A 27242-nucleotide genomic window follows, 5' to 3' on the forward strand; every position below is an offset into this window, starting at 1 on the left:
GTTGAGGAGCGTGTGTCCTCGCTGTGGAAGTTGAAGGATGGTGTCTTAGTGGAGCTGTAGCTGTGTAGGTCCCTGTCGTAGGGCAGGAGGTGTTTGGGGTAGAGAATGAGCTGAGCTCTGATAAATGTGCAGTGTTTCGAAGGAGAGTGGAGAGGGACCTTAACACTATGGGGACAGAATTTTTAGCAGAGCCTGTTGCGATAGGACAAGGGGTGATGGTTTTAAACTAAAGGAGGGAGATTCAGGCTGGACATGAGGAAGAAATTGTTGGCCCTGAGGGTGGTGAGAGCCTGGCCCAGGTTGGCCAGAGAGGTGGTGGATGAACCATCCCTGGAGACATCCCAGGCCAGGCTGGACGGGGCTCTGAGCAACCTGAGCTGGTGAAGATGTCCCTGCTCATGGCAGGGGTGGCACTGGGGGAGCTGGGAAGGTCCCCTCAAGCCAAACTGTTCTATGACTTCACTGTTCCCAGTAGGGGAATGACCACAGTTTAGCAATTTCTTCAGCTACATGTTGTGCTTTTAAATTGTATTAAAAGTTGCAACTCGGACACAATTTACACTTCAAAACAGACTGGGGTAAGTTGTACAGTGCTAATGCTGTAGGGATTGCTTCTGAGGCCTCTTTTGTTCCTTATCCATTTTGAAACTTTCAGCTAAGATTTCTAAGAGTATCAGCGACACCATGTTCTGTGGCTTAAGGGATCTAGCTCAGATATAGAAGTGCTGTCTTTGTGCCTTTGTGAGAACGTACCCTAGGGTGAATGTTGAAGGACAGCTTTGCTATGGAGCAGTCAAACTAAATCGTATTTTTTGTGCAAGTCTTGGCCATGGGAGTCTGTTGAGCCTTTGGCTGGTGTGAATTTGTGCTGGAGCAGAAGGTTGAAATATCAGTGTTGTAGGAAGCCCATCAGCAGCAAAAGCTTCTGTGGTGCAAATTCAGTCCTGAATGTACCTCTGCACGTTCCCTGTGTTTGAAGGGATGAGCAAGGTTTTAATCTGGCAATTGATTTTAAATTTAATGTGTAGTCGTAATAAGATTCAACCCTGTTTTGTGGGTGTGACTAGGGATTAAAACACATTGATTTCTACTAGTGGTAAAGGGCTCTCACACCAGTTAAAATATAATCCCTGCACTCCTGGGGCTCTGGTTCACCTCTGGCTAAGTGGCAGAAATGGCATTTAGGATCTGCTGCTGTATGGGCAGGTGAAACAAAACCAGCACCCACGCTCTATAGGGAGGCTGCAGATTCAGCATTGAGCACCTTTGGATTGATGACTGAGAGCATATTTTCTCCCAGCTTGCAGTCAAGATGCACTCATGGCCCATAACTACCCATTTCTAATGCCTGCTTAAGCCTGGCTGTTCAGATTTACGGATGTTTTTGTGTGTTTTTGAACCAGGACCGTGGTTATACAGTACTAAAAGCAAAAACAGGCGCAGCTTACCCGGCTCTGCAGGCTGAATTGGAAGCAGTTCCAACCGGGGAGTCTTGTCATACTGGTGCTTCCCAAGTCCCAGTTTAGTAGTTGTGCTGTGCATGTTGATGATAACTCTATTTATGATGCCTCTGTCAACTTAGAGGAACTCTGACTTCTGTGTATTGAGTCTACATTCCTCCTATCATTTAGCCTAAACTAAAGTTGCCCTTTTAAAACTTTGAGGTTGAGAACTAACTGCATACCCCTGAGTTTTAAACTCTCGACATATTTGAAAATTTACCACTGGGATGGTTTAACTGATGGATGCTTTTTCCTACTATACAATATGTGGTGAGAAGGGAGAAAAAAGTTGCCTGTTGATTTCATCTGCCTTTCCAGCTGAAGAATTATCAAGACTTAGCCTAACAATGGGGTATAGTAATCTTGTTTCAAATGCTGCTTTCTGATGCTGCTGTTCAGCTTGGTCTGTGCACATTCACAGTAATTTTAATGCAGCAGTCACATTTTCTTTCCCTTTAGAGAAAACTGAAATCACTCAACTGCTTAGACATAATGTGTGCACTAAATAGTGTCTTAAAGCTTCAGGTAGTTAGAGTAAACCACATGGAAGCATCTCGATCTAATAAGGTTCACAATCACTTAGGAGTTTTGGTTTCTGTCTATGAGTTAACAACTCTCCTTTAACTTGCAGTTTGTTTCCAGGGCAGGTTAATCTCATTTTCTTCTAGGAATTCAATTAGATGAGAGCATCCTTCTGCTGTTGGCTTCTCCTTTTGTCCATTGCCGATTAACAATCGGATCATTGAGTCACCGAGAGGTTAACGAAACACTTTTTTGTCAGTGGTCCAATCTCTTTGTATGATTGTGTCGAACAGCAGACTGAACAGAAATAATGGGCAAATCTTGTTTATGGAATGACCGGGGTTGTCATTTTGCAATACCAGAGTAAAGACCTGCTTAAGCTTCAGCCTTCTGGCTGTGCACGAGGCGGCTGATTACAAATCCCTCTGCAAGAACACGAAATAGTAGTTTCTCCGCATCTTTTGCGCTTCACAGTCTTGGAACTGGGGAGATATGAATGATTACAGTTTGTTCAGCAGTAGCTTCCCGTTTAGTATTTAAAATGGTTTTGTTACGATGAGTCTTCTGGGGTTTGGCATTAGGAAAAGGCTGAATTGTAACCCTTAATTATGGAGTGTGGACAATTGCAGCCGGACAGACAGGCAGCGGTCCAGCTCCGCTCTTAGCGAGCGATGCTTTTGTGCTGTGCCATCCCCCTGCACAAATGACCATAGCAGGCTGTTGCTAGATTGATAGGTTTTGATCTCTTTATAAGGAAGAGGTTTGAAAGCTGTGATTTCATGTTTATCACAGCAGTCCTTCAGGCTTCTGCCCTGTTGCTCTGAGCAAATGTTACTGTAGCTGCCCCAAAGAGCTTTCTATGGGATTAAAAAGCAGCTACGAAATCCATTTGTACTGGGGCACCAGTGGCTTGGCTTGTGTAGATGCTGTGGCAAAATGGAATCATAGAACTGTTTTGGTTGAAAAAGCCATTTAAGGTCATCAAGTCCAACCATTAACCCAGCACTGCCAAGTCCACCTCTAACCCACGTCCCTCAGAACCTCATTTATGTGTCTGTTCAACCCTCCAGGGATGGTGACTCCAGCACTGCCTTGGGCAGCCTGTTCCAATGCCTGACAGCCCAATAATTGCAAGGAAAGCTTTGGAGGAGCAGAGTTTTGCCACCAACCCGGCCCCTGTCCATGTGCAAGTGATGGAGAGCGTTGAGAAGTCCAGGGAAGTTCAGCTTGTAAAGGTGCAAGATGGGCTTCTGCTCTGGGCTGGGACTTCCAGATGCCACAACTTCACTTTATTTTTGCCTCCGAGGAGCTGCCGAACCTCTGTGGTGGCTGCTGTACACATGGCATTGCGTTCTCCTGTTGGGGATGTTAAAAATACATGCTACAATTTTCCCTTTCCACATACCAAAATATATTAATGTGCTGCTGCTTTGATTAGTCATTTCCTCTCCCTTTGTTCCTTTTACAACAGGGTAAAGGACTGTCGGCACATACTTCGGGAAAATCTTGGATGGTTAAGAAGTCTGCTAAATAAATTCTTCTGGATTAAAACCTTTGTTGGCAGAAGATGACTTCTGTTCTCAATCTGTTAAATAGACATTTTAAAATAAGTCTGGATAAATCACCTTTATGGCATTCATACTAAGAATATCTTTGCCTGGTTTATTTTTGCAGGGGAAAGAAATTCTAATATGACCAAGGTTAATACTCCTACTGCAGAACAAGTGGTAGGTTTAAAACTTTCTTGTGTGGCTGGAGAAATTCAAGTGAGTAGGCTCAAATGTCATCTGGCCAATGTGGTTAGAGGCCAAGTTGAGTAGGAATTTGGAGAATCCAGCAGTAAATTAAGACCTACCTTTTCATAGGTATGTGCAGACTTCTGAAATATCTCTCCTGAACAAAATGTCATCCTCATTAGCAGTCCCAGCAAACACCTTCCACTAGACCAGATTACCCAAAGTCCCATCCAGCCTGGCCTGGGCTGTCTCCAGGGATGGGGCATCCACAGCTTCTCTGGGCAGCCTGTTCCAGGGCCTCACCACCCTCATGGGGAAGAATTTCTTCCTTGTATCTGATCTAATCTCCCCTCTTTCAGTTAAAACCATCACCCCTTGTCCTGTCACTACAAGCCCTTGTAAAAAGTCCCTCTCCAGCTTTCCCATAGGTCCCCTTTAGGTGCTGGAAGGTTACTATAAGATCTCCTGGAACCTTTTCTTCTCCAGGCTGAATGCCCCCAACTCTTAGCCTGGCCTCACATCAGAGCTGTTCCATCCCTCTGATCATCTTTGTGGCCTCCTCTGGACTCACTCCAGCCGGTCCATGTCCCTCTCATGTTGGTGGCCCCAGAGCTGGACCAGCACTGCAGGGGGTCTCACCAGAGCAGTGCAGAGGAGCAGAATCGCCTCCCTTGACCTGCTGCTCACTCTTATTCTGAAGCAGCCCGGGATGTGGTTGGCTTTCTGGCCTGTGAGTGCACATTGCTGGATCGTGTTGAGCTTCTCGTCAACCAACAGCCGCAAGTCCTTCTCCTAAGGGCTGCTCTCAATCCATTCTCCCAAGTAACCAGACCTCCTTTTTCCTTATGGAGAGGGTCTGTATTTTCCCTAGACTTTTTTGTCACCAGTGTATCTATAGAAGCTTTTCTTGTTGCTCTTGATGTCCCTGGCCATATTCTATCAATGTGTTAGCTTTTCTAACTTGATCACTGGCTGCTTGGACAATATCTCTGTATTCCTCCCAGCCTACCTGTCCTTGCCTCTACGTTTTGCAGGCTTCTTTCTTGTGTTTGCGATTGTCCAGGAGCTCGTTCATCCATGCAGGCCTCCTGGAGGTGATGGTTGAATATCAACCAGCTTCCTTGGGCCCCTCTTACCTCTAGGGCATGGTACTCTACCAAGGAGATCCCAGAAGAGACCAGAGGCTGCTCTCCTGAAATTCAGGGTGGTGAGTTTGCTCTGCACCCTCCTCGCTGCCCTGAGGATCTTGAACGCCACAGTTTCATGGTCACTGCAGCCAAGGCTGCCCTTGAGCTTTGCATTTCCCACCAGCCCTTCCTTGTTGATGAGACCAAGGTCTGATGTAGCACCTCTCCTCATTGGTTCCTCTGTCACTTGGAGGAGAAAGTTGTTATCAACACATTCCAGGAACCTCCTGGATTGCTCACACCCTGCTGTGTTGTCCCTCCAACAAATACTGGCACAGTTGAAGTCTCTCGTGAGGACCAGGGCTTGTGAACGTGAGGCCGCTCCTATTTGTCTATGGAGGACTTCGTCCACTTGGTCTTCCTGGTTGGGTGGCCTGTAGCAGACCCCCAGTATAAACTCATCTGTCCCTGCCCTCCCTTTAATCCTGACTGATAAACTCTGAGTTGGTTCCTCATCCATCCCCAGGTGAAGCTCCCTGCTGGATCTCCAAGGACCACTCCAGGTAGTCATTGATGTACCACTGATGTGACACTCCCCTCTTCATCTCCCCTGTCTGTCCTTCCTTAAGAGCCTGTGTCCTTCCATTCCAATGCCCCAGTCGTAGGAGCCGTCCCACCACATCTCTGTGATGCCAGTAAGATCTCAGCCCTGCACGTGTACACATATCTCCAGCTCTTCTGGTTTATTCCCCATGCTACGTGTGTTTGTCTGGAGGCACTGAAGTTGAGCTCCCAATGGAGCTGAGTTACTGGCTGGAGTGGCTGGAACTCCTTTGTGCTGCTTTTCAGGTCCTCCCCTGCTGACCTATGATTCTGCTCCAGGCTCTGGGCATCTATTGCTGGCAGTGGCATCAAACTGGTAGGAATGGGATGGGTTGAGGCTCCCCTCACCTTAGTTTGAAGCTGCCTTCACCAGCTTGGCAAACCTATGACTGAAGATGCTCTTCCTCTTCTCTGAGAGGTGGACCCAATCAGCCACAAGCAGACCAGGTTCCTCAAAGCCAGTCTCGTGATCTAAGTGGTCAGAGCCCTGGCTGTGGCACTGGTCCTATCACCATTTGTTGATTTGTCAGATTTGACTGGCCCTTTTCTTCCCTTTGACTAGGAGCATTGATGAGAAAGCTACCTGTCCTCCAGAGTCCCTCACTGCTGCTCCTAGGGCTCTGTAACCCTTCTTGACATTCCTCAGGCTGCTCCTGGTTGTGTCCCTGGTGCCCACGTGGAACAAGAGCTGTGGATAACAGTACAAGGTTTGGTGGTATCTCGGTGACATCTCTAGTGTGCGCCCCTGGTAAGCGCACACATGTCTAGAGAGTACATCAGGTCGGCAAATGGCAGCTCTGGACCTCTTGGAACTGTGGTTGGACATCAGGAAAAGGTTTGTCACCCAGAGGTGCTGGACACTGGAACAGGGTCCCCTGGGAGGTGTCTCAGCCCCAAGCCTGACAGTGTTCAAGAAGAGACTGAACAATGCCCTCAGACACATGATATGAATTTTGGGGTTGTCCTGTGCAGGGACAGGAGTTGGACTCGATGATCCTTGTGGGTCCCTTCCAACTCGGGGCATTCTGTGGCTCTTGGAGGAGAGTCCCCTGCTGCTGTCACCCATCGCCTTTCCCCAGTTGTGCTGGTTGTTCTACAAGGGGCAGGTCGAGCCGCCTTACTCTGCTCCATCGTCTCTCCCGATGTGACGGGTCTTTCCTCTTCAGTTTGCAGAGCGGTGAAGCGGTTCTGCAAGGGCACCTCAGGCCTCGGGGGAAGTCTCTTGGATCTTTTCCTTGACTATTTGCAGCTCTTGTATATATAAACTTTTTTTTTGAAATGAGCATTAGCCTCAGATGCCATTCATACTTTCACAGCAATCTGCAAAGGCAAAAAATAAAAAGACTGAACTGAGGCCTTTTCCTCTTTTGTTTCTGTTGCCCCTTATTTTACATTTAGTTTTAAAACTATAGACAAAATGCATAATATAGGAATGTATATTTAAGTAGTTATATTTACTATATACACTGGGGAAGGGAAAATGTTTCATTCTAGCTGTTTTGTCTTTGCAGATTGCTGTGAAAGTATGAGAGGAATCTGAGTGCTGAGAAGCTGCTGCTGGTACCTGCTTTCCTCTGTCTTTCTGTGCTTGCGGAGACTGAATTGGATGTAAAGACAAGAAAAGGCTGTAGCAGCCCCAAATTTCTCAAGAGATGATCTTAATTTATTTTTTACTTGGAATTTGGGGCTGTGCCTCATTTGTGACCAGAGAGGGGGTCAACTGTGTAATTGCCACAGGTGCTGTAGAGCTTGTTTTAATCAAGTAATATATGCATGGCAAAGGTACGTGCAGGAGCCTCAGAGTAAATAAACTAGGGCAAATTTCCTCTGTGGTAGAGAAGGATTAAGCCATGTTGGGGTCTGACAGCCTGATACCCTTGCAGCTGAGCTCCTTCACCCGCTGTGTTTTGGCAGAGCCAGGTTTGGGAATGGTGCTTTGTGTGGTTCTGTCAACAGAGATGGAGCTGGGGACAAGGTGGGTGATGAATGGCTTTGTGACCCCAACCGAAGGACATGTAAATGCTCGTGCTGGTTGTGCCAAAACCCTGCAGCCTAGGAAAGGGCGTTGTGGTGGCTAAAAAACCCAAACCCCGAGCAAACCCAGGGGGGTGTGCGGAGCTCTGCGCCGGAGCTCTTGTATGGGATCTACCCCTGGTTTTGGGGGATGACAGCTGTGCTCTGAGCCTTTCTGTGGGTCCACGGTGAAGATTATACTGTGAATATATATTCATACAATAGACCACACCAGATGTCAAAAGACCTTTGTTGAGGTGCATAGTGGCTTTAAAGTTGTGTCAGTGGCTTTTGTGTGTCATAAACCTGAGCTGCTTTGGACTGTCACATCAACCTGGCTTGTACAAACCTCTGTTAACTTTCCAGACAGCTAATTGGAATAATAAGGCATGGCCTGATTCCTCTGTCCTGTCCAGGTGCTGAGCACAAACACGGTTCAGGTGCAGTCGTGCGTGTTTGATGCTTCTGCCTGGCTGACCCGAGAGTCCTGGCTTAAATCTGCGCTTGGTTTGTGCTGCTGGATGGGTTCGTATTGCAGGAGGCGCTTTGAGGCTTGAAAACTACACAACATGTAGAATTGCTGCTCAGACCAGTGACCTAAACTCAGCTTTGGCCATTAATCTGCTGTTTTGTCTCTTAGTATGAAATCCTGCTTTAATCCGGCCTTGGCAAAACCCCAAGTTGCAACACTGCCTGCAAAGCCTGACCTAACGAGTTAATAAATGTTGGGTTTATTACGATGTACAGTTACATCTTGAGGAAGCCTGCAGAACCCAAGCGTTGCAGTGCAGCTGGGCGCCGCTGCAGTGAGAACAGCGCAGGTCGCTTTTCGTCAAGTTGGTATGTTGAGACTATTAAAAATGTAAACTTAACTCTTTTCTAAAACGTGGTTTAAAAGCTACAGCTGCTGCATTGGCTGGGTTTGTCGGCTCTATCTGTCAGCTTTGGAGAAAAACTTTGCTACCCGGCTTGCAGCTCCGAGCAGCTGTACTGACATCTTCCCTTGCCTTAACGTCAGCAGAATTGTTCACGCTGGTGCGTTCATATGGCTACTTGTGCAGCCCTTTTTGCTGTTGACTTGTGCCTTCTGATGGAAGGCACGCGATGGAAAGGAGCTGATGTAACGGGAATCTTCAGGCTGTTCGGAGCTGCGACCTTGGCCTTGGGACGCGAGCAAAAACCGCAAGTTGAGAAAACAGGCATCTATGTTGAACCTTTCGTTTAGATTTTGCTGCTCTTTCGTCCTTTCTGAGAGTCTGAGGAAAACGCAGTGAGTTTTGTGGTGTTTTTTCTTCGTATTTTGAGAAGTATCACTTCCCAGTTTGTGTGCAGAAGCGAGTGGTGATTGAAGAGCAAATGTCGGATCCGGTCTTTGCTTGCAAGGAGAGCAGGGAAGGGGAAACACTCGCCCAAAAGACTGTGAGCTTGCTGCTCGGGTGTTTAAATGCCTCTCACGTAGTTCTGGTGGTGTGGGCAGAGCGTGTCCGTACTTGAGCATGTGAAGGAAGGAGCCGAGGAAGCCTCAGGGACTCCCTGGAAATAGCGATGAGAAGATGCGGACTGGCTGAGTAACGCTGAGAGCCCTCGTGGGGCACAACCCTCCCCAGTTGGATGGGAGAAGCCTTTGATGCTTTACAGGCACTTGGGAAGAAGGTAAAGATAAATTGTCTTCTGATTTTATAGATAACAGACATGTGTGTTAGAAGTTAATGATTTTTACGGAAAAACTTGCAGTTGCCGGAGTCCGGTGTGCCCAAGGTGGCTTTCCTGTGCTACTGATGTGTGCCAGTTTATCCCAAATAACATAAATACTGCAAGAAACATATCGACTTCCTAAAATTTTTTCAATCCTGAACAATATCGGTGTCTTTGTGCTTTGGTGAACCCCACGGGTTGCTGCGTTGTGGCCAAGCTGCTGGGCAGGAGTGCGATTTTTCCAACCCATTCCTTGCTCTGTGCGTGATTTTATCCCCCAGGTAAACGGTGAGGTTGCTCGCTCCGCTTTCTCTGATGCTAAATCCATCTCTGGGCTTTATCCTGCGGCTCAGGTGGTTTCAGGGCGGCAGGTCCTGGATCCCTGCCCTGCCTTAGCTTGTGTGGACTTGCCTGGCTGCAGTGGAAACCTCCGAAATTCTCCTCGCAAACCCTTGCAGGAGGTACCTGGGCGCTTGGAGAAGAGCACGGTCATTGTCGGATAGCGGTGGCAAGGTCTTGTAGCTGTCTTGCATTCCTTGCTCTTGGCACCAGGTGTTGGCTCTAAAGATGTGTTAAACCCTAAAAATAAAGGATTTTGTTAAACAAAGCTACTCTTTTATTTCTGGATTTTAATAAACAGCGTGTCTGTGTTAACTAACATCAAGCGACTGTGAGCAGGCAGAGCCCAACAGATGGTACAAACAGCGGCATGTTTGGAATGGAAAATATTTACCTAGAGGGTATTTGGAGCGCTGAGATTGTGCTCTGCAAATGGCTTAATTGTATCAGCGTAATCAAGTGAAGAAGAGCAAGATTTATTGACAAGTCTCATTCTCCTCTTGCTGTTAGCGGTTTGGAGGGGGTGGCAAGCACTGTTGAGCAGGTCTCCTGCCCAGAGAAACTTTAATATGTGAGTGGCTCAGTCTGTAATTTCGAGTGTCTACAGCTTTCTTCCATTGCCAGATAAATCATGCTGTCAGGGTGAGTGTTCTTAAATAAAGAAACATGGAGCTTGAACTGCTGTTTATTAAGCTCCCCCCCCAGTCTTAGTTCTGAGTGGGCTTCTGTAAACAGGGCATGGAAATATAGCTGGAAGAGTAGAGTTCAAACAGAATATGAAGAAAATGGGTCAAAACTGGCGGAGCTATTCAGACTTTTAGCTTTTCTAGGGGGTGGGTGCTTCATCGCACACCTTAGTTGTGCAAACTTAAGTGACTCTAAGAAGATTGCGTGTGATTTTACTGGAAGCTCTGCCTTTTTCCTTATGGAGGTGGCAGGTGAAATTTGTATATAATATCTTATTTTCTGGTTTTAGGTGTCCTTGGCTCCTTGCTGGTATTCACTGGACAGAGGGGGTTTCTTTAGGGATGGGTAACACTTGATTGGGGAGGCTGAGGAGGATGTTGAGTCATTGCAAGGGACATGGAGATGTGACATATGGGGCTGCTTTTGTAAAACAAAACACACCAAAAACCCAAAAAAACTCCCCCACCAAACCAACCGAAGTTGTAACTCTGCAGTTTTTTCTTATCCTGTTGCAATACTGATGTTAAAGGAACTGCCTTTGGGTTTTTCTGGCAGCGTCTTCCTAAAGCTCGAGCCCAGCTGTGCTTTAGTTATTTAATGCTCGTGAACAAAGTCACAGGGTTGCTCCCGCTGTGTGGATGAGGAATGGGCACAGAATGGCTGAACATCTTGTTTAATATCCTATTTTACCTCTGGTAGGTCTGGGTTTGGTTGCCTCATCGAACCTGAGTTTTTGGGCATGGTCTCTCGAGGAGCTCCGGGGGAAGATACGCAGCGTGTCGCTGTGTGCGGAGTAAGGGAAGAATACTGTGATATGTTCGAGGGATTTATTGAATACGGATACTCCTCTGAGACCTCTTGCTGGCTTCCTAGTGACTGTTGAATGCGGGGGCTTGCTTTTAGTCTGTTTGCAAGCTTCACAAAATCCCAGGGAAAATACCCCAAGTAAAGAAGCTGTGGCCTTAGCTAAATTATATGTGGTGTCTCCTAAACTGCTTAATATTAAAAATTCGCCACCTTGGTAGCTATATTTCCCTTGCCTTAATGTTAGTTTTTCAAAGAGGCACAAATCCCTGGAGATCATGTGTATGTTGGGACCCAAGCGTCTATAGAAGCCATGCTTTAATGTGCTGGGGCTACACTACAAGTGACTCAATAGCCAGATGGAGCTATAATTTATTTCTGTTTTCTCAAGTAAGCTAATCCCCTGGACCTAAACTGAAAGAATACCCTGTGAAATGTTGGTGTCTGTGCAGGGTGAAATTTGAGATTTAAATGCGAAAAGCGAAGGGTGTGTTAGAAAACCCCCGGCAGCGTTAACTAGCGGAGGCAGTCAGGTGCAAGCAATAGCGCTGGAGTTCAGAAATAGCTATTTTCTGTGGCATGGGCTCTGTTTAGGGGAACAAAAGTGCAATTCTTTTGTTAAACGCAGGATGGGAACAGTAACCGAGTCTGTGCACAGGCCGGGACAGATGCGGTTTGTTCCCCTTTTTCAGAATGACTAAAGGGATGCTGTGAATTCTTGAATTTACAAATGCGACGGGAGCGTGTCTGCAAGTGGGGAGCCTGGCACGGGCTCTGAGAAACGTGCCCGATAAATATCAGGTTAAATATGAAATACGGATGAAAGGTGAGTATTTAACCCAGTACTTTGAGATTTAAAAGTAACTGCGGTGTCCGTGTGTCTTGTTGGCAATAGCGACGGTGCGTACGTGCAATTTCTGCCTTGCCTGGGGATTGCAGCTCTGAGTGAGTTGAGAGCTGGTGCAACTGCCCCCAAAGTTGTCCGTGGGAGGGATGTGAGTGATAAATCCCCTCACCAGCCCTTCTACATAGGGGAAATAATGTTTTCGTGAGGATCTCTCACATTGCCATAGCTAACGGGAAGGGGAGGGATTGTAAAACTTAAATCCTGATGAGCAGTTAAGCTGGTGTGTGAAGGTGTTTTTAAGTTAATGTAGCATTCACTTTTTTCTGATTTAATAGGAGCTTCTTTGTCCTGTTGCATTGTGTGTGGCATAGGATTTTTTGCTCTCTATATGTTATTACTGTTCTTTCTTACTTGTCAGTGTAATAAGGAAGTATAAACGGGAATGGAGAAACTTGTTTAGTAATTACAGATTGTCAGGGGAGAACTGGAAACTGTGTTTGAGCCAGAAGACTGGCTATTTACCCCAAGGATGCCACTTCTATAAAGTCATCTTGACAAGGGGTGGATGGTGAAGGATGTCGTCTTGTCATTCTGCACACAAGCTGGCAGCGATGGTATCATTCAGAAGTGATTTTTAAATGCCGTTGCTTATGCACGGCTGAGATTGAAAGTTAGAGTAAAAGCATCAGAGCAGAGCTCGTTTGCCATTCCTGGGTGCGCTTAATCAATTCCAGTTACATACGGTTTTATTTTTTGAACCCTGCTTCTATGTGAAAGGCTGGGTTTGTGTATGTGAAATTTCCCACTGGACTTTGGAGCAGAAATCTGCATGCCTATGGTCACAGAAATGTTCCTTTGGCTCAAGTTCTGCTTCACCCTGATGAGCAAGAGAGGGATGGGAGCAGTGACTGAAGCTGTGCAGGCTCTGAAGCGCCTCATTGCAAAGCTGGCCAGACCTGGGGTGCATTAGGAACAGTGTGACCAGCAGGTCGAGGGAGGTTGTTTTTCCTCTTCTTTGCCCTGGTGAGGCTACGTCTGGAGTTGTGTGTCCGGTTCTGGGCTCCCCAGTTTAGGAAGGACAAGGAATTACTGGAGAGAGTCCATGGGAGGGACACAAAGATGCTGAGGGGTCTGGAGCATCTTCGTGATGAGGAGACACTGGGAGAGCTGGGGCTGTGCTGCTGGAGAAGAGAAGCTGAGAGGCATCTGATCAATGGGATCAATATCTCAGGGTGGGTGTCAGAGGATGGACCAGACTCTGTTCAGTGGTGCCCAATGCCAGGGTGAGGGGCAACGGGCACAGACTGAAACACAGGAGGCTCCATCTGAACATGAGCAGAAACTTCTTTGCTGTGAGGTGCCAGAGCCTGGCCCAGGCTGCCCAGAGCGGGTGTGGAGTCTCCTTCTCTGAGACATTCAAACCCGCCTGGACCCACCTGTGTGATCTGCTCTGTGATCCTGCGTGAGCAGGGGGGTTGGACTGGGGGATCTCCAGAGGTCCCTTCCACCCCAACCAGTCTGTAATTGACTGGCTCTGGTGCAGGGTGTGAACACTCCTGGTGCAGAAGTGGATTGATGCAGGGAAGGGAGGGCCGGGTGGTGGATGGGGCTTGGCAGAGCTGCCAGTGCTGATATCAGAGCTCGTCTTCTCCAGTACGCATTCCCTACTCGGATCAGCTGTTATAATTATATATTTACAGCTCCTACTGAAAGCATTTAAATGCATCTGTCCTCTTTTGTCTCAAAGCAACAATCATTTTCTGCTTATATTTAATCCTGCTTTGCCCATCGCACCTCCTGACACTTGATGTCTCGAACCTTTGCCACATTTGTTTTGCTGAGCGCGTGGTTTGACCTGAGAAATGTGGTGCAGGTTGGGGCTGGGCTGAAGCGATCGGCTGGATTTTCGACCAGCTCTGTGCCTCTGGATGGCCAAGGCAGAGGGGAATGTTCTGCGGTCGTTGTGGTTCGGTATTGTAATCGCTGCAGTAATGTGATCAGCTTCATTAACACTTGTGAAAAATTCTGCTTAATTACATATTTACTTTGGGGATTAGCTTCTCCCGTAAGCATTCAATATTGACTTTGGCCGAGACATGTTCTCAAGATCTGCTTCCGTCAAGAGGTGACTAATATAAGATCATATAGTGTAGGAAGCTGGTTTTATCAAGAACCTGTAGTTAATCATTTTGAAAGCTCCAGCATAATTTAAAGCATCTGTGCTTTTTCTCCCCTTCCTCCCATCTCTCTCAACTCTTCTGAAACTTTCTGTGCTGGACATAATTTGACACTCCAGAAAACAAACACCAACTGGGAGAAAACTTAATGTTAAGACAGCTGATGAATCATCAGTGTATTGAAATATTAGCCTTATATTTGGATAGCTTAATAGCCAAATTAAAGCTCCCACTCCTTGCTTTCTGTGCTGCTCAATGCGCTGTACAAATAAATTATCACAGTAGCTTCTCTCTGTCCAGAAACTATTACATGTAACAACTCTTCTCTCTTGAGCTTAAGCCAGGCTCTAAACCCAGCTCTCAGCAGTGTGAGTTTACGATTAGCAGCTTCTGGCACAGCCGCGAGTTGAGATAGAACTTTAAATGTGATATTATCAGGTATTTAATGAGTAATCCCTTGCTCAGAAGCAAGGAGAATGTGTCCCCTCCCTTCACTGTGCAACTTCTACATGGACTTTATTCCTTGTGCCTTCAGTATACACATCTCTTTTTCTTCTTCTAACCAATGTTTTAAGGTGTGGGGCCGTTCTCCCTACCGTTTATGGGTTTATTTCACTTAAATCTGTGTGAAACTCTCATCCTCAAGCTGGTTGAGAAGCAGAAGGGCAGACTGATGTGTAACTAACTGTGCCCGCAGTCTTGGATGGAGAAGAAGATAGTTGAAGCATGTGGTTTTTAAACTGAGTTGGTGAATTAGGAATCACACTTGCCTTAATTACAGCGTTGATTGTGTTTTTTAAATTATTGGTGCTTTTTTTCCCTTGGAACAAAGAGTCTGGAGAAGCTTTGATTTCTTCCTCTGTTTGTAGTGATCAGTTATGAAATGGGAAAATCTGGCTTGTTTTGGTCCCCAAATTAGGTTTATAGCTTCGTTCTGACTTTTTTTTAGCTCTGTGGTTGCTGCTTTTAAAAAATAATAATAATTTCTTGGGGCATAAGTATTGTTTTCCTCAAATCACCCTGGATTACCTGCCCTGGCAGTGGTACACACTTACATGCACAGTGTAAGTAACAGATCATCCTGGGTTTTTTCTACAAGTCTGTGGAGTTTACATGAGTTTAAAGCTGGGTTTTAGGCTTCAAAAAGCAGTTTTGAAAACACCTGATTCACAGAATCACACAGAATCACACAGAATCCCAGAATGTGAGGGATTGGAAGGGCCCTGGAAAGCTCATCCAGTGCAATCCCCCCATGGAGCAGGAACACCCAGCTGAGGTTCCACAGGAAGGTGTCCAGGCGGGTTTGAATGGCTGCACAGAAGGAGACTCCACAACCTCCCTGGGCAGCCTGGGCCAGGCTCTGCCACCCTCACTGAGAAGAAGTTTCTTCTCAAATTTAAGTGGAACCTCCTGTGTTCCAGTTTGTACCCATTAACCCTTGTCCTATCATTGGTTGTCACCGAGAAGAGCCTGGCTCCATCCTCCTGACACTCCCCCTTTCCATATTGATCCCCATGAATGAGTCCCCCCTCAGTCTCCTCTTCTCCAGCTCCAGAGCCCCAGCTCCCTCAGCCTTTCCTCACACGGGAGATGCTCCACTCCCTTCAGCATCTTGGTGGCTGCGCTGGACTCTCTCCAGCAGTTCCCTGTCCTTCTGGAACTGAGGGGCTACAACTGGACACAAGATTCCAGGTGTGGTTTCAGTTTGAACCCATCACCCTTTGTCCTACCATTGGTTGTCACCGAGAAGAGCCTGGCTCCATCCTCCTGACACTCACCCTTTATATATCTGTCTTTCTGTTTGATTAAAACTTAGGGCTCCTTCCCCTCATTCCACTTGTGCAGCTGTTGTCAATCTGGGCAGAAAAGGAAGTTGAAATTGAAACTCCCACTTGCCAAGATAAAAATCAGAATTCGTTATGTTTGATTTACGGCAATGAAAAAAGAGGAGCGTTGCTCTGCGTTGTTTCACAGCCTCTGAAAATGCTGACTCATGTATTTCTGAAATTAAAAGCTTTAACTTGCTGAAATGCGCTTAGGAAGGGAGAATGAGAAAGATGAAGAGAAGTGAGGAGCAGAACTGATCTCTTTGAGATCATCGGTCTTGCAAACTGCAGTTTCTTCCTATCCAGGGTAACAACTTAGAAACAAATGGTAAATAATTTCTATTGATATAGTTGGGTAATCTTATTAAAAACTATTTTAAGGCTTCTCTAAAACAATGACAAAGCTTCTTTTGTTATTATAATTGGTGGGGGAAATAATATTGAGGAAAACCTGTTCAGAAATCTGATTTTTCTTTTTCTTTCCCTCCTATAGGTTTTCTTAAATATCGCTAAGAAGCAGCAGAATGGAGTTTTACGAGTCCACCTACTTTATCATCCTTATTCCTTCTGTGGTTATTACAGTCATCTTCCTCTTCTTTTGGCTCTTCATGAAAGAGACTTTATACGATGAAGTCCTCGCCAAACAGAAAAGGGACCTCAAATTTCCACCTACCAAGACGGATAAAAAGAAAACTGAGAAGAAGAAGAACAAGAAGAAAGAAGCTCAGAACGGGAACATCCATGAGTCCGACTCCGGAAGTTCCCCTCGGGACTTTAAGCTCTCGGATGCCCTGGGTGCGGATGAAGATCACGTCATTGCCGTCCCTGTTCCCGAAGTGTCTGCCGGTGTTAGGGAACGGAAGAAGAAGGAGAAGAAGCATAAGGCCGTTCAAGATGATCACGTAACTAGGGATTCGGAAGGATCCAAGTCTTCAGGCAAGAAAGTAGATCCAGTCCCTGTTACAAAACAGCCCACTCCACCATCTGAATCAGCACCAGCTAAGAAGAAGCCTGGGCAGAAGAAGCAGAAAAATGGAATGGGTATCTGATGTTGCATATGCTTCTTGCACAGAACGCCAAAACCGTGTTCTGCTTTTTGCAAGGCCACAGAGTGTCTCTCTCCCAACTGTTCTGCCTGATCTCTATGGGGCAAAACTCACTTCTAACCTTTTACCTTTTGAGGAGCTATTGCTTTTCTCCCCACTGTTTCTCATCCGGCAGCAATGCTCTGGTTTTCCTCCTCCCCTCCTTGCTTTCTTCTACTAAAGCTTGTTGAGGGGAACAGTAGCTCGTATCTTTGCTTTGCTCTATGGTTTGGCTGCTCTGCTCTCAAACTATCAAATTTTGATTATCTGGAAGAAATCATTAGATGTTTGCGGTGCGCATTCTCACGTCAAACCATGACAAAGTGGAGTCCTAAAAGCGGTTGCCCTGATAAGAAAGGGCATCTAGGGAAACCTCGTAGCGGACTTTGCAAAATAAATCACTGTTGAAGTGCAGGTTTAATGTACGGAGAGGTATTTGGTGGCTGATTGATGAAAAGCAGCACTTACAGCCGCTTCCCACCTGCTACACCTCTAAAACTGAATGGAACTGATGGTGAAAGACTGGTCCAGGCATTGTAAATGAAACATCCAACTTAGATAGATTGAAAGCTCTAGTCAGAATTACCTGCGACTGTCTTGGCCGTATCAGCAGGAGTCGACATGTCTCAGTGTATTTGACTATGAATAGAATTTAAGAAAGAATAAATACACCCGGTTTCAGAAATAAGCAAAAACCACGTTACTTGCAGATCACCCTTTTGAGATGCAGATGTAACAGGTTTGCTATGGGGAGCGAGGAAAGAGAGCGACATTGCTGCTTGATGTGGTGTATTTTCTTTTTCTGAAAAAAGGGAGAAAAAAGACCCACCCGCTACCAACACAAAAAGCATCAAATCTTGTTTGTGGGTGTTCTCCACAAATCTCTGTGGCGTGGTTCAAATGTGGTCTGCGAGCACTGTTCTGAGGGCAGCCAGAACAAACTCTTATCCCTGATTACAGGAGCTGACACCACAACCCCGTATCGTGTGTGTCGGCTCTGACAAGAATATCATAGAGCACAGGCTGTCCAGAAAGATAAAAACCATTCTCACTAGAAACAACATTTATAAAGAACAATTCCCTAATGTGAAACGCTTATTTTCTGCTTCTCACAGTCCCAGTAGCTATTGGGGGGGTGTGTTTAAAATACCTGAGTGGGTTCACGGGGGGAATAAAACCCTTCCTGCAAATGAGAAACGAGTGGGGTAACGCGTGCTGTCTGCTCTGTCGCAGTCAAACCTGGATTGGGTTTGTTAAACTGGTACTTGGGTTGCCGTGTATTCTGCTTGCAGATAAGGTTCCTGTTTCTCCAAACACGGGGTGCTGTGGCTCTTGATTCTGCTCAACCTTTCTGTTGCTTTGGGGTCACGTCTGATACGGGGAGTGTGTTTGGATAACTTCATGTTCTGATTTAATACATGGGTTTCTCTTTCCTGCGAGTGGACTTTGGTTGTTACAGATTTAAAAGTGGTGATACGAATATACAGAAAAGCATATTGTCTTAATTGTCTGTTACAGATGATCAAGATACTAAGACTGATTCTGTTGTATCTCCTACCAAAAAGCAAGACCAAGTGCTGCTCCACCAGGAGATAAAGCAAGAAAACGTATCGGGAAAGAAGAAAGTCTCTGCAAAGAAGCAGAAAGTTGATAATGGTGAGAATACAGACTGTGACTTATTAGTTCAGATAAACCTGACTATTAAACCTTTTTGCCATCCATACTTCAGTCCCTCATCCTTTGGAAAGAAAAACTCATAGGAGAATAACTTTTAATTTGAAAAAGCAGGAATTCCGTGTCGGAAAGGTTGTTCAACCCGAGGTACTATTTAATTTAATGAATATCTGGTAGCACTGAACATGGGAGGACGCTGCGAACCTTTCTGAACGCTTTTGGATCCAAACGTCCACACTTGAATTGAGGAGTAACGTGTTGATTTAAAGCCTGTTCAGCTTATACTCTAAGTTGCTGTGAGCAAGACACGTCTGGAATAGCCACAGTCATCTGCCCCAAGCAAGACTGCAGGTTTTTTAGCCAGTTGCTTTGACCACGTTCCTCTCTTATTGTCCTTTTGTTAGCTCGTCGTTGTTCCAACAGAAACCGCTCATCTTTGCTGTCAAGGCTTTTACTGTTCGTCATCCCTCGTTCTCTGCCAAGATGCTGTTTCTTGTCCCTTGGTTCAGTCTGCCTCTGTGTTTGTTCTTTTTATTTTTAATCTATTTTTTTTCAATTTTTACAATGAGTGTCATTGTGCCTGCGGCTTTTGGGCAGAGTGTGACCATGAAGTTCTGTGAGGCCACCTTGTTAGCTTCTCCAAACTCTTTACTGGGACAACTACGAAGGAGTTTGACTCTGGTGTTCTGCTCCAGCATTAGGCAATGTCGGTCACTGTTCCCTTTATCTTTTGGTCAAGTCATCAGGCTCTTGATCATTTGTGGGGTCTCTTCAGACCAGGGTGGGGTTTGAGGTCCTATGGGGTCCCTGTGTGTTATAACAACTGGAAAGCTTTCAAATTCTTTTTGAAAGAAAGCTACTCCTGAGGAACCTAGGGTGCGATCACCTTTTGTGCACATGCTTGTGCTTTTCCTGATGTACTTCATGGGCCACAAACTTGTCTGTGTGTGGTTAATGCTCAAATAAGCATCATTATCAACGAAGCTGTCAGCGTTACACAGGAATAGCTTGTGCATTATTTGAATGCAAGCTGTTTTCTTTTCAAGATACCTCTCTGAAATGACAGAGAGAAATTAGCTGCAGTGGGCATCTGGGTTAGCCAAGACACTACTTTGGGATTTCAGATGTTACTGATGCTGTGAAATGTGATATTAAATAGATTTTGAAAGGAGGGGAATAAAATGAGGAGGGGAAGTTAACATGGAGAAGAAGGGGGGAGGTGAGGATGGTAACTGGATTAGATGGTGGATATTTCTGCTACACAAGATCTCACTTTTGAGTGTACCTGCAGGTGTCTGCTGACTGCTTCAGTGGAAAGACTCTAGCAGGTGACACAGAAGGTCCATCTGGCCTATTTTGTTCCTTAACAGCAGCTGGTATATAAAAGTCTTTTCTAACCAGCTCTCTGGCTACATATTTCAGACAGTGTGAGGTTTAGAATGCATATTAGGAACAGTTTCTTCCCCAAAGGGCTGTCGGGCATTGGAACAGGCTGCCCAGGGCAGTGGTGGAGTCACCATCCCTGGAGGGGTTTAAACCATGCGGAGATGAGGTTCTTTAGGGACATGGGTTAGACGTGGCCTTGGCAGTGTTAGCGGTTGGACTCGATGATTTTGAAGCTCTTTTCCAACCGCAATGATTCTACGAGCAGTGGCTGAGGAGCTGGGTAAGCAGCAAACCCGGCTCTGTTCTGGCTGTATCTGTCCCTGGTCTGTCGCTCTTCCTCTCCCCGCTTTTGCTTGGCAGCGCAGGCTGATAAGTTGTTTGGGCAGAGACTGATCCCCATGCTCGCACAGCGCTGTGAGGATGGAGACCTGAGGTTGGTCGGTACCTCTGGGTATCTCTGAATGTTAATGATGCCTAAAGCCTGCTCTGACAGATGAGAGATCTTCACTGAGTGCCGTTGAGTCTGCATGTGAAATAAGCTTGATTGCTGTCCCTACCGCAAGCTCTACTTAAATGGTTTGGTTCACTGGCGATGTAATCTAAGTGGAAATGCTGGCAGGGTGGTACCAGCTTTTAACAGAAGAGAGACAAAAGTCTTTACTATGCTCATGCTTCAGGGATGCTGAATGATTTCATCCTCAGCCACAAGTGAACCAGTCTCATTGATGCCATGTGCAGCTTTCTTGTTAAAGTGAAATGAAAGTCAAAACTTCTCTGCTACTTGTTAAAATGGTAAAAGACAATTTTGGAAATAGAAATTTAATTGAAGCTATCAAATTACTGTGCATTAGAGACCTTTACTTAATGAACTTGCCTGAAGAGCTTTAATGAGTTAAGGATAATAGTAATTCAGAGTATAACTAACTAGCTATTGAGGTTAGAGAAGCTTTAATCCAGCTCTCTAATATGTTACACACCTTCTCTAAAAATGTTGATGTTAATTATTACAAAGCTCTAACCTATCCTGTGGATGTCTGATTTCAGTTTTGGTGGATGAGCCTCTTATTCAATCAACTACTTATATTCCTTTGATGGATAATTCTGATGGTGGCGCTTTGGAAAAGCGAGAAGCGGTTGAAGTAGCAAAGCACAATGTGAATGAAGGGATCCAGAAGAGCAGTGGCAAGAAACAGAAGAATGAAACGGATAAAGGTAAGAAACCGATAACGCCATCTGTCTCTGATGTAGCCTGCTTGGAAACCTGAACAGGGGAAGCATGCTGTGTGTGTCAGGAAGGGGGATGCTCCCTTATTTGTTAGGAAGAAGTGATTTGAGGAAAACATTTGTGGCTGCAGGATGCAGTTCTTGTGCGTGCTCGTTTCTCCCATCTTTGGCACTGTTGAAAGGGTTTTGCACCATCCAAACCCTTTTAACGCTGGCTGTCGGCTTTTGCATCCTCACAGTGGGCGAACGGGCAGTCGCAGATCACGCAGATGCACACGAGCTAGTGCTGGTTTTACACGACATCGTTCAGGCATCAGTTCAGTGATGGACTCTGGAGCTTCGATCACGGGCTGTCGAGTCTGCTCGAGACGGGGAGAGCAGCTCTAGGGCTGTTGGTGGAGGTCGCTCGGGCTGATCGGCCCATGTGTATCTCCGAGTGCAGCGCACAGTTACCTGAAGCAGGTTGCTGGTGGAGATAGTCTGGTAGTTTCCAGCAAAACTTTGAATTTTCATTTTTAATGCGGTTGGGACACAGGGGAGCTTCCTTCATGCTCTCTCATGGAGGCCTGGGGTGATTCGTGACCATTGTGTCTCACCCTGAAACTTTAAATAGGCCGCTGCCCTGCTCAAAGCGTGCCAGGCTTAGAATCATAGAATCATTTTGGTTGGAAGAGGCCCTTAAGATCACAGAGTCCAGCCATAACCTAAATCTAGCACTAACCCATGTCCCTAAGAATCTCATTTATACATCTTTTAAACCCCTCCAGGGACGGTGACTCCAGCACTGCCCTGGGCAGCCTGTTCCAATGCCCAACAGCCCTTTGGGGAAGAAATTGTTCCTAATCTCCAATCTAAACCTCCCCCGGTGCAACTTAAGGCCATTTCCTCTTGTCATTGCTTATTACTTGACAAAAGAGACCAACACCTTCCGTGCTACAAACTCCTTTCGGGTAGTTGTAGATGGTGATGTGAGACCCTCACATTTGCAGGCAGCCAGTGAGGAGAAGCCAAGTGCCTGTTTAAGCAGTGACTCCCCGCTCAGGTTTGGGCTGGCTTTCTAGCATTGCCTGCCTGGTCATTCACTGCACTCCTCCAAAACTCTCTTTCCAGCCTTGTTTTCCAAAATGCTCACTTGAAAGCTTTGTGGTGTCTGGATGGGGTTCCTTGAGGCTCCTATTGTGCCAATGGCTGCGTGTTACTGCCCCACGGCCTCTCGCGTGCACCCGTCCCTTCTCATTTCCTTAGCGAGCTGTCACCTTCGGTATCAGCTCCTAATTCTCCTGTGTCAACTGGGATTTGCCCTCCTGATATAGAAATCTTCCCGTATTCTCAGTGTAAGCTGCTCTGGTGCAAGGGCAAGGTCTTGTTCTCTGCCAGGCCAAGCTGCGCTAGACTCCCTGCTAAACCGGGCTGTGGCCTCAGGATTTTTGGCATATTCCTGGTACCAGCGTCACGGGTGATGTCAGTGCAGTCGTGATGTGATATGAAGTCTGTGGCCAAGCGTAAGTTGGATTTAGAACTAGGAGAGAGTGTGCTAGAATTTCTCAGTGCTTCCCCTACCTCCCTGGGTTTTGTTATTCAGTGATTTGTTGTTATGCTCAGTAACTTCTCTTAGGGGTTTAGTATCACCAGCATTTCTTTTTCATTATTTTTTCCATATTTTGGAGAGGCTTGGGTTGTGTGGCTTGTTTTGAACGGTATGTTTAGCATCTGTGGTGAGAGTACTCAACCTTTCTTTGTGAGCTTTGGGAATGAAGCATCATTTTTAAGCTTTTCCTTTTCTTTCTCCCTAAAATCCTTTCACATACTTTTGTGCAATGCTGAATATTTGACAGAGATATTGGATACCTCGGTCTTGTGCTTCCATTTACTTAAGTTAGGGGGCCACCTAATGACCTACGCATGTGCAGCCTGTTTTTTATGAAGAAATGCTTTTTTATTTGTTAATGTAATCGAGTTGAATTGTTTGCTTATTTCTGTCTTTTTAAACGCCGACTGATTTATCTTCCTACTGCTGCACTCCCGCAGCAGTTCATTTCCTAACTTAGATTTGAAGGGATATTCTTCTGCTTTCCGTCTATTGTAATCAGAACTGTGCCAGCTCTTAAATTTGTTACCTTGTCATTTGCATGTTGCTTGCGGAGCCAGGTTGTCCTTTAAATTGAGAGCTCAGCTTGAATTGCTGTCATCATACACTTGGAAAGACTCTTGACGTTTTCACATTCATGCCGTTTATTTTCCCCCTCAAAAATACGTGTTATGCTTTGTCTTCTTGCTAGCAACACGATAAACGTTACCAACTGTACAAACAAAAGTGGTGGGATTTTTTTCCCCAAACTCTGAGCTGCCAGATTGTTATCGGATTGAAATCGGGAATATGTTGTTTTTTGCTGAATGTTCACGACCTCTTGCTTCTTGGCATTTCAGACTGGAATTAAATATAATGCATAATGATACCCCATCACATGCTGTTTCGAGGCAAAATAAATAATTCTGTCTGGAGTCCAAAGTAAATATATCCTCCCTTTTGCGTTGCAGAGAATGCTGAAGTGAAATTTAAAGACTTTGTAATGGCCATGAAGAATATGATCTTCACTGAAGATGAAGCTCGTTGCGTGGTGGAGGTTTTAAAGGAAAAATCCGGCGCAATTCACGATGTCTTGCAAAAGGTGAATGACTGGGGGGCAGTGGGGGAGAGCAGACTGTTAAATAGGTAGAAATTAGGAGAGATGCTGTCGAATTGGCTATATCAATATTCTGCTGCGATTTCTGCATTCTATGTTTGGAGGACTCTTTTTTTTCCAGCTGGTCTGTGCTTGCTTTGCATGCAGAAAGCGATTGTCAGCATCTGCGTGCTGCCATCTGCCATCCCATGGGCCGGTGAGATGGGCTGATGGCTTTTGACCGCTCGTAAAGGGCAGACATAACCACAGAGAATACGGTGTATAACGCAGGGCAGCAGCTGGTGGATGTGTGTCGGCGTGGGTGTTAAACTATAGCAGAAATTGGGAAAAAGATGCCGTGGCTGTGTGCACAACCAGCTAATTGGTGTTTTGCAAGTGTCTACCTCTTGTAAATGTGTACATTTTAGTCTGCTGACTTCTTTGGATATTTTTTTGTAGGATTGTAGGACAATTCTGATTTGGAAGGGACATCAGGATCTGTAGTTGAACCTCCTACTCAAAGCAGGGCCAGCTCTGAGGTCAACCCAGCTCTGGCTTGAGACCTTCATGGGCTGAGACTACACAACCCTTCTGGGCAACCTGTTCCTTTATAATCTTTGTACTAAGTCAGGAGAGAATGGTGACCACCAATATCTGTTCCTCCCTCCTGTGACTCATTAAAATTGTCATTTAGTGCTTGTAGCATCCTGTTTCGTCACACTTGAAGTCTTGCAATTCAGAATTCTTCTGCAGATACGAAACCCAGGCAGAAATGCAGAACTGGGTATGTGTCAATTCAGTTAACGCAGTGTAGTAGCGTATCATGTAATTAGGGTTGGAAGGGGCGTCAGGAGGCTGTGCAGTCCGACCACCTGCTCAAAACAGGGTCAACGGTGAATTTGGAGCAAGCTACTCAGGGATTTGTCCCATTGTGCCTTGAAAACCTAAGGACACAGATTTCACTGCCTCTCTGGGCCCTTGTTGCAGTGCTTGACTGAAAACCATGTAGTAGTACACTTGCAGTGTTATCCCTTGCTTTATTCAGAACATCAGCCAGCTTGCTTGCTCTACTATTTTTAGGAGTATTTTGTTTTAAAGGTAAATATCAAGGATCAAAGTGGGTTTCTAGGTTTGTATAAAACCAAAAAATATAGGTTTCTGTAGATGGAAATGTGATTATTCTCCTATCATTAGCTCATGCAAGACATTGATAATGTGTTTTGTGCGTGTATGCGGTACAATACCGTTAAGGGAGCACTTCCAGACAAATTTATAGCGGGTTTATGGGGCTGATGCTCCACTTTGCTGCTTCAGTTATCAGACTCGAGTGAAGTCCGAGTGCAAATTTGAGGTTTCCCCTTTCCCACAGTTATTTCATTTTAGGAGCAGCGTGCAAGCGGCAGGACCATGGGGATGGTTCTTCTGGTTCGGTTCCCTGTAGTATCTCAACCTTTGTGTGTCTGTGTGCCAGCAGAAACTTAATTGTGAGGTATTTCAAGAGATCGTTTGTAGTTACAGTGTGAGTTGGGTTGTACGTTTATTGAGTATGGGTTGGACCAGGTGATCTTGGAGTCGCTTCCAACCTCAATTATTGAGTGATTCAGCATCTCTGCATCTTTTCCCTTTATTTCTCTTAATGGCCGTTCTTTCTTTTCCCCAGTGCCACTTCTTCCAGCACAGAAGCACCTAAAGAGCCCATTTATTCTCTTAATTGGTTTCAGTGCATTTCGAAATGCGTTTGCTCGGCTAATGAAATCGGCGCTGCAGGATCCATTAGCAGCAGAACTGGGTACTGGCGGTGCCACGTACACCGCACAGACGGAGGGTTTGAGGCCGTTTCTTCCTCTCAGGCTTACTCTGCTGCCTGCTAGTGTGCTATGCAGGTTCTTCTGGCATGTATGATCATTTGTATGTGCTTTTTCTTCAGGCTAGCAAGGCTGAGTCGGCTGCAGCCGCCCATCAGCTACAAGACAAAGAGAAGATGCTCGCCGCGATGAAGGAGGAGGCAGCCGTTGCGAAGGAGCAGTGCAAGCAGCTTACCCAGGTACATATGGAGAGGTTGAGATGTGTAGAGAGCTGTGGGAGAGGAGCAGGAGCTTGTAGAATGAGCAGCCAGCAAATGCTGGTTTACTGAGCTTAGTATAAATTGAAAAGTGGAATCTTTTTCTATTGGGAAAGCTTTCTGAGACACTGTTTGGTTTTATGATGCCATTAATGTATTTACGCAGGGTTATTTTCCAGTAGTTTTTCCACAGTTCATTTACTGAGACTTAAGCCGAGATTGTTTTTCCTTTCAAAAGATTACTTTAAAAACGCTTCTTTCATGAGTGTAATATGGTTTTGTAGATGCAAATATTAACTTTTCCTGCATCATAGTTTTAATTTGGTAGCATTCACATGCTTGTGTGCTTCTGGGCACAACAATCATCAGTTTTCTTCAAGAAGGAAGGAACGGAGTGCTCTGATTGCTTTAGACTTAGAGGGATGCTGATGCACCGCTGTCAAAAGTAGTTTATGAAACTTAAGTTTTTAACGAAGGTTTTGGAGGAAAGCAGTTATGGTAGAAGAAATGATGAGGTGGATATGGAGTGAATTGGAGACTCTTCTAGGGGAGGATTTTTATGTTTTGGCTGGTTTGGAAGCCTGGAGGCTTTAGGCTCAGGGACGGAAGTTGAGCACAAAAAGATGGGAGCAAAGTTACCGGGGAACGTGGGTTTTGGGAGCCTTGGCAGATGAGATGGGAAGAAGGGAGCGGACACGGGTAGGTCTGTATTTGCAGGTGGGATCAAGAGGTTTGGGAGAGTCAGTATGGAACTGTAGGGAGAAAAGACTTGTGTTTGTGGGGAAAAGAGAGACTCTGGCTCAGTATTGCAGGATGAAAGGGGAGAGGTATCTACTGGTGAAGAGCAGAGGGAGTGTATGAAGGTGCTGATGTGACTGGGGGAAAAACATCTGCAAGTGGTGCTTGTGGAGGCAAGGTGGGAGCTGCAGAGAAATAGGGGCCGTAGGGGGTTTTTTCCATTCTAGATTGGGGAGGGAAGGGAGAAGGAGGAATAAATGGGTGTTCCTGAAAGCTGGGAGAAAATGGGAAAAGCAAAGTTGCTGCAGTGCTAAAGCATCAGGATAAACAAGAGAAAAAGCTCTTATCTTGTAATTAACATGTTTTGCTGAAAACGCCGCCAAAAGCTATGGAGGGACTTTGAGGTGCAGAGATGTTCCTTCAGGGACATTCATCACGCACAGAATCCCAGAGTGTCAGGTGTTGGAAGGGACCTGGAAAGCTCATCCAGTGCAATCCCCCCATGGAGCAGGAACACGCAGCTGAGGTTCCA

The 27242-nt window shown here is 45.8% G+C and overlaps 1 protein-coding gene across 12 annotated transcripts in view; it reads left to right on the top strand.

The window, feature by feature from the left end:
* Positions 1 to 27242, top strand: part of KTN1 (kinectin 1) — an 83746-nt gene that overhangs the window by 8568 nt on the left and 47936 nt on the right. For 11 of the 12 annotated variants that reach the window (XM_065838560.2, XM_065838565.2, XM_071809810.1 and 8 more), the window contains exons 2-6: positions 16372 to 16919; positions 18482 to 18619; positions 21068 to 21235; positions 23786 to 23916; positions 25838 to 25954. In XM_065838560.2, coding sequence (XP_065694632.1) covers positions 16403 to 16919; positions 18482 to 18619; positions 21068 to 21235; positions 23786 to 23916; positions 25838 to 25954 — 1071 coding nt within the window. In that variant the 5' untranslated portion in view covers positions 16372 to 16402. The remainder of the gene's footprint in view (positions 1 to 16371; positions 16920 to 18481; positions 18620 to 21067; positions 21236 to 23785; positions 23917 to 25837; positions 25955 to 27242) is intronic. The other variant, XM_065838567.2, reaches the window with a different exon arrangement.

The sequence above is a fragment of the Patagioenas fasciata genome, chromosome 5 (genome assembly GCF_037038585.1).
Source record: "Patagioenas fasciata isolate bPatFas1 chromosome 5, bPatFas1.hap1, whole genome shotgun sequence".
Taxonomy (NCBI): domain Eukaryota; kingdom Metazoa; phylum Chordata; class Aves; order Columbiformes; family Columbidae; genus Patagioenas; species Patagioenas fasciata.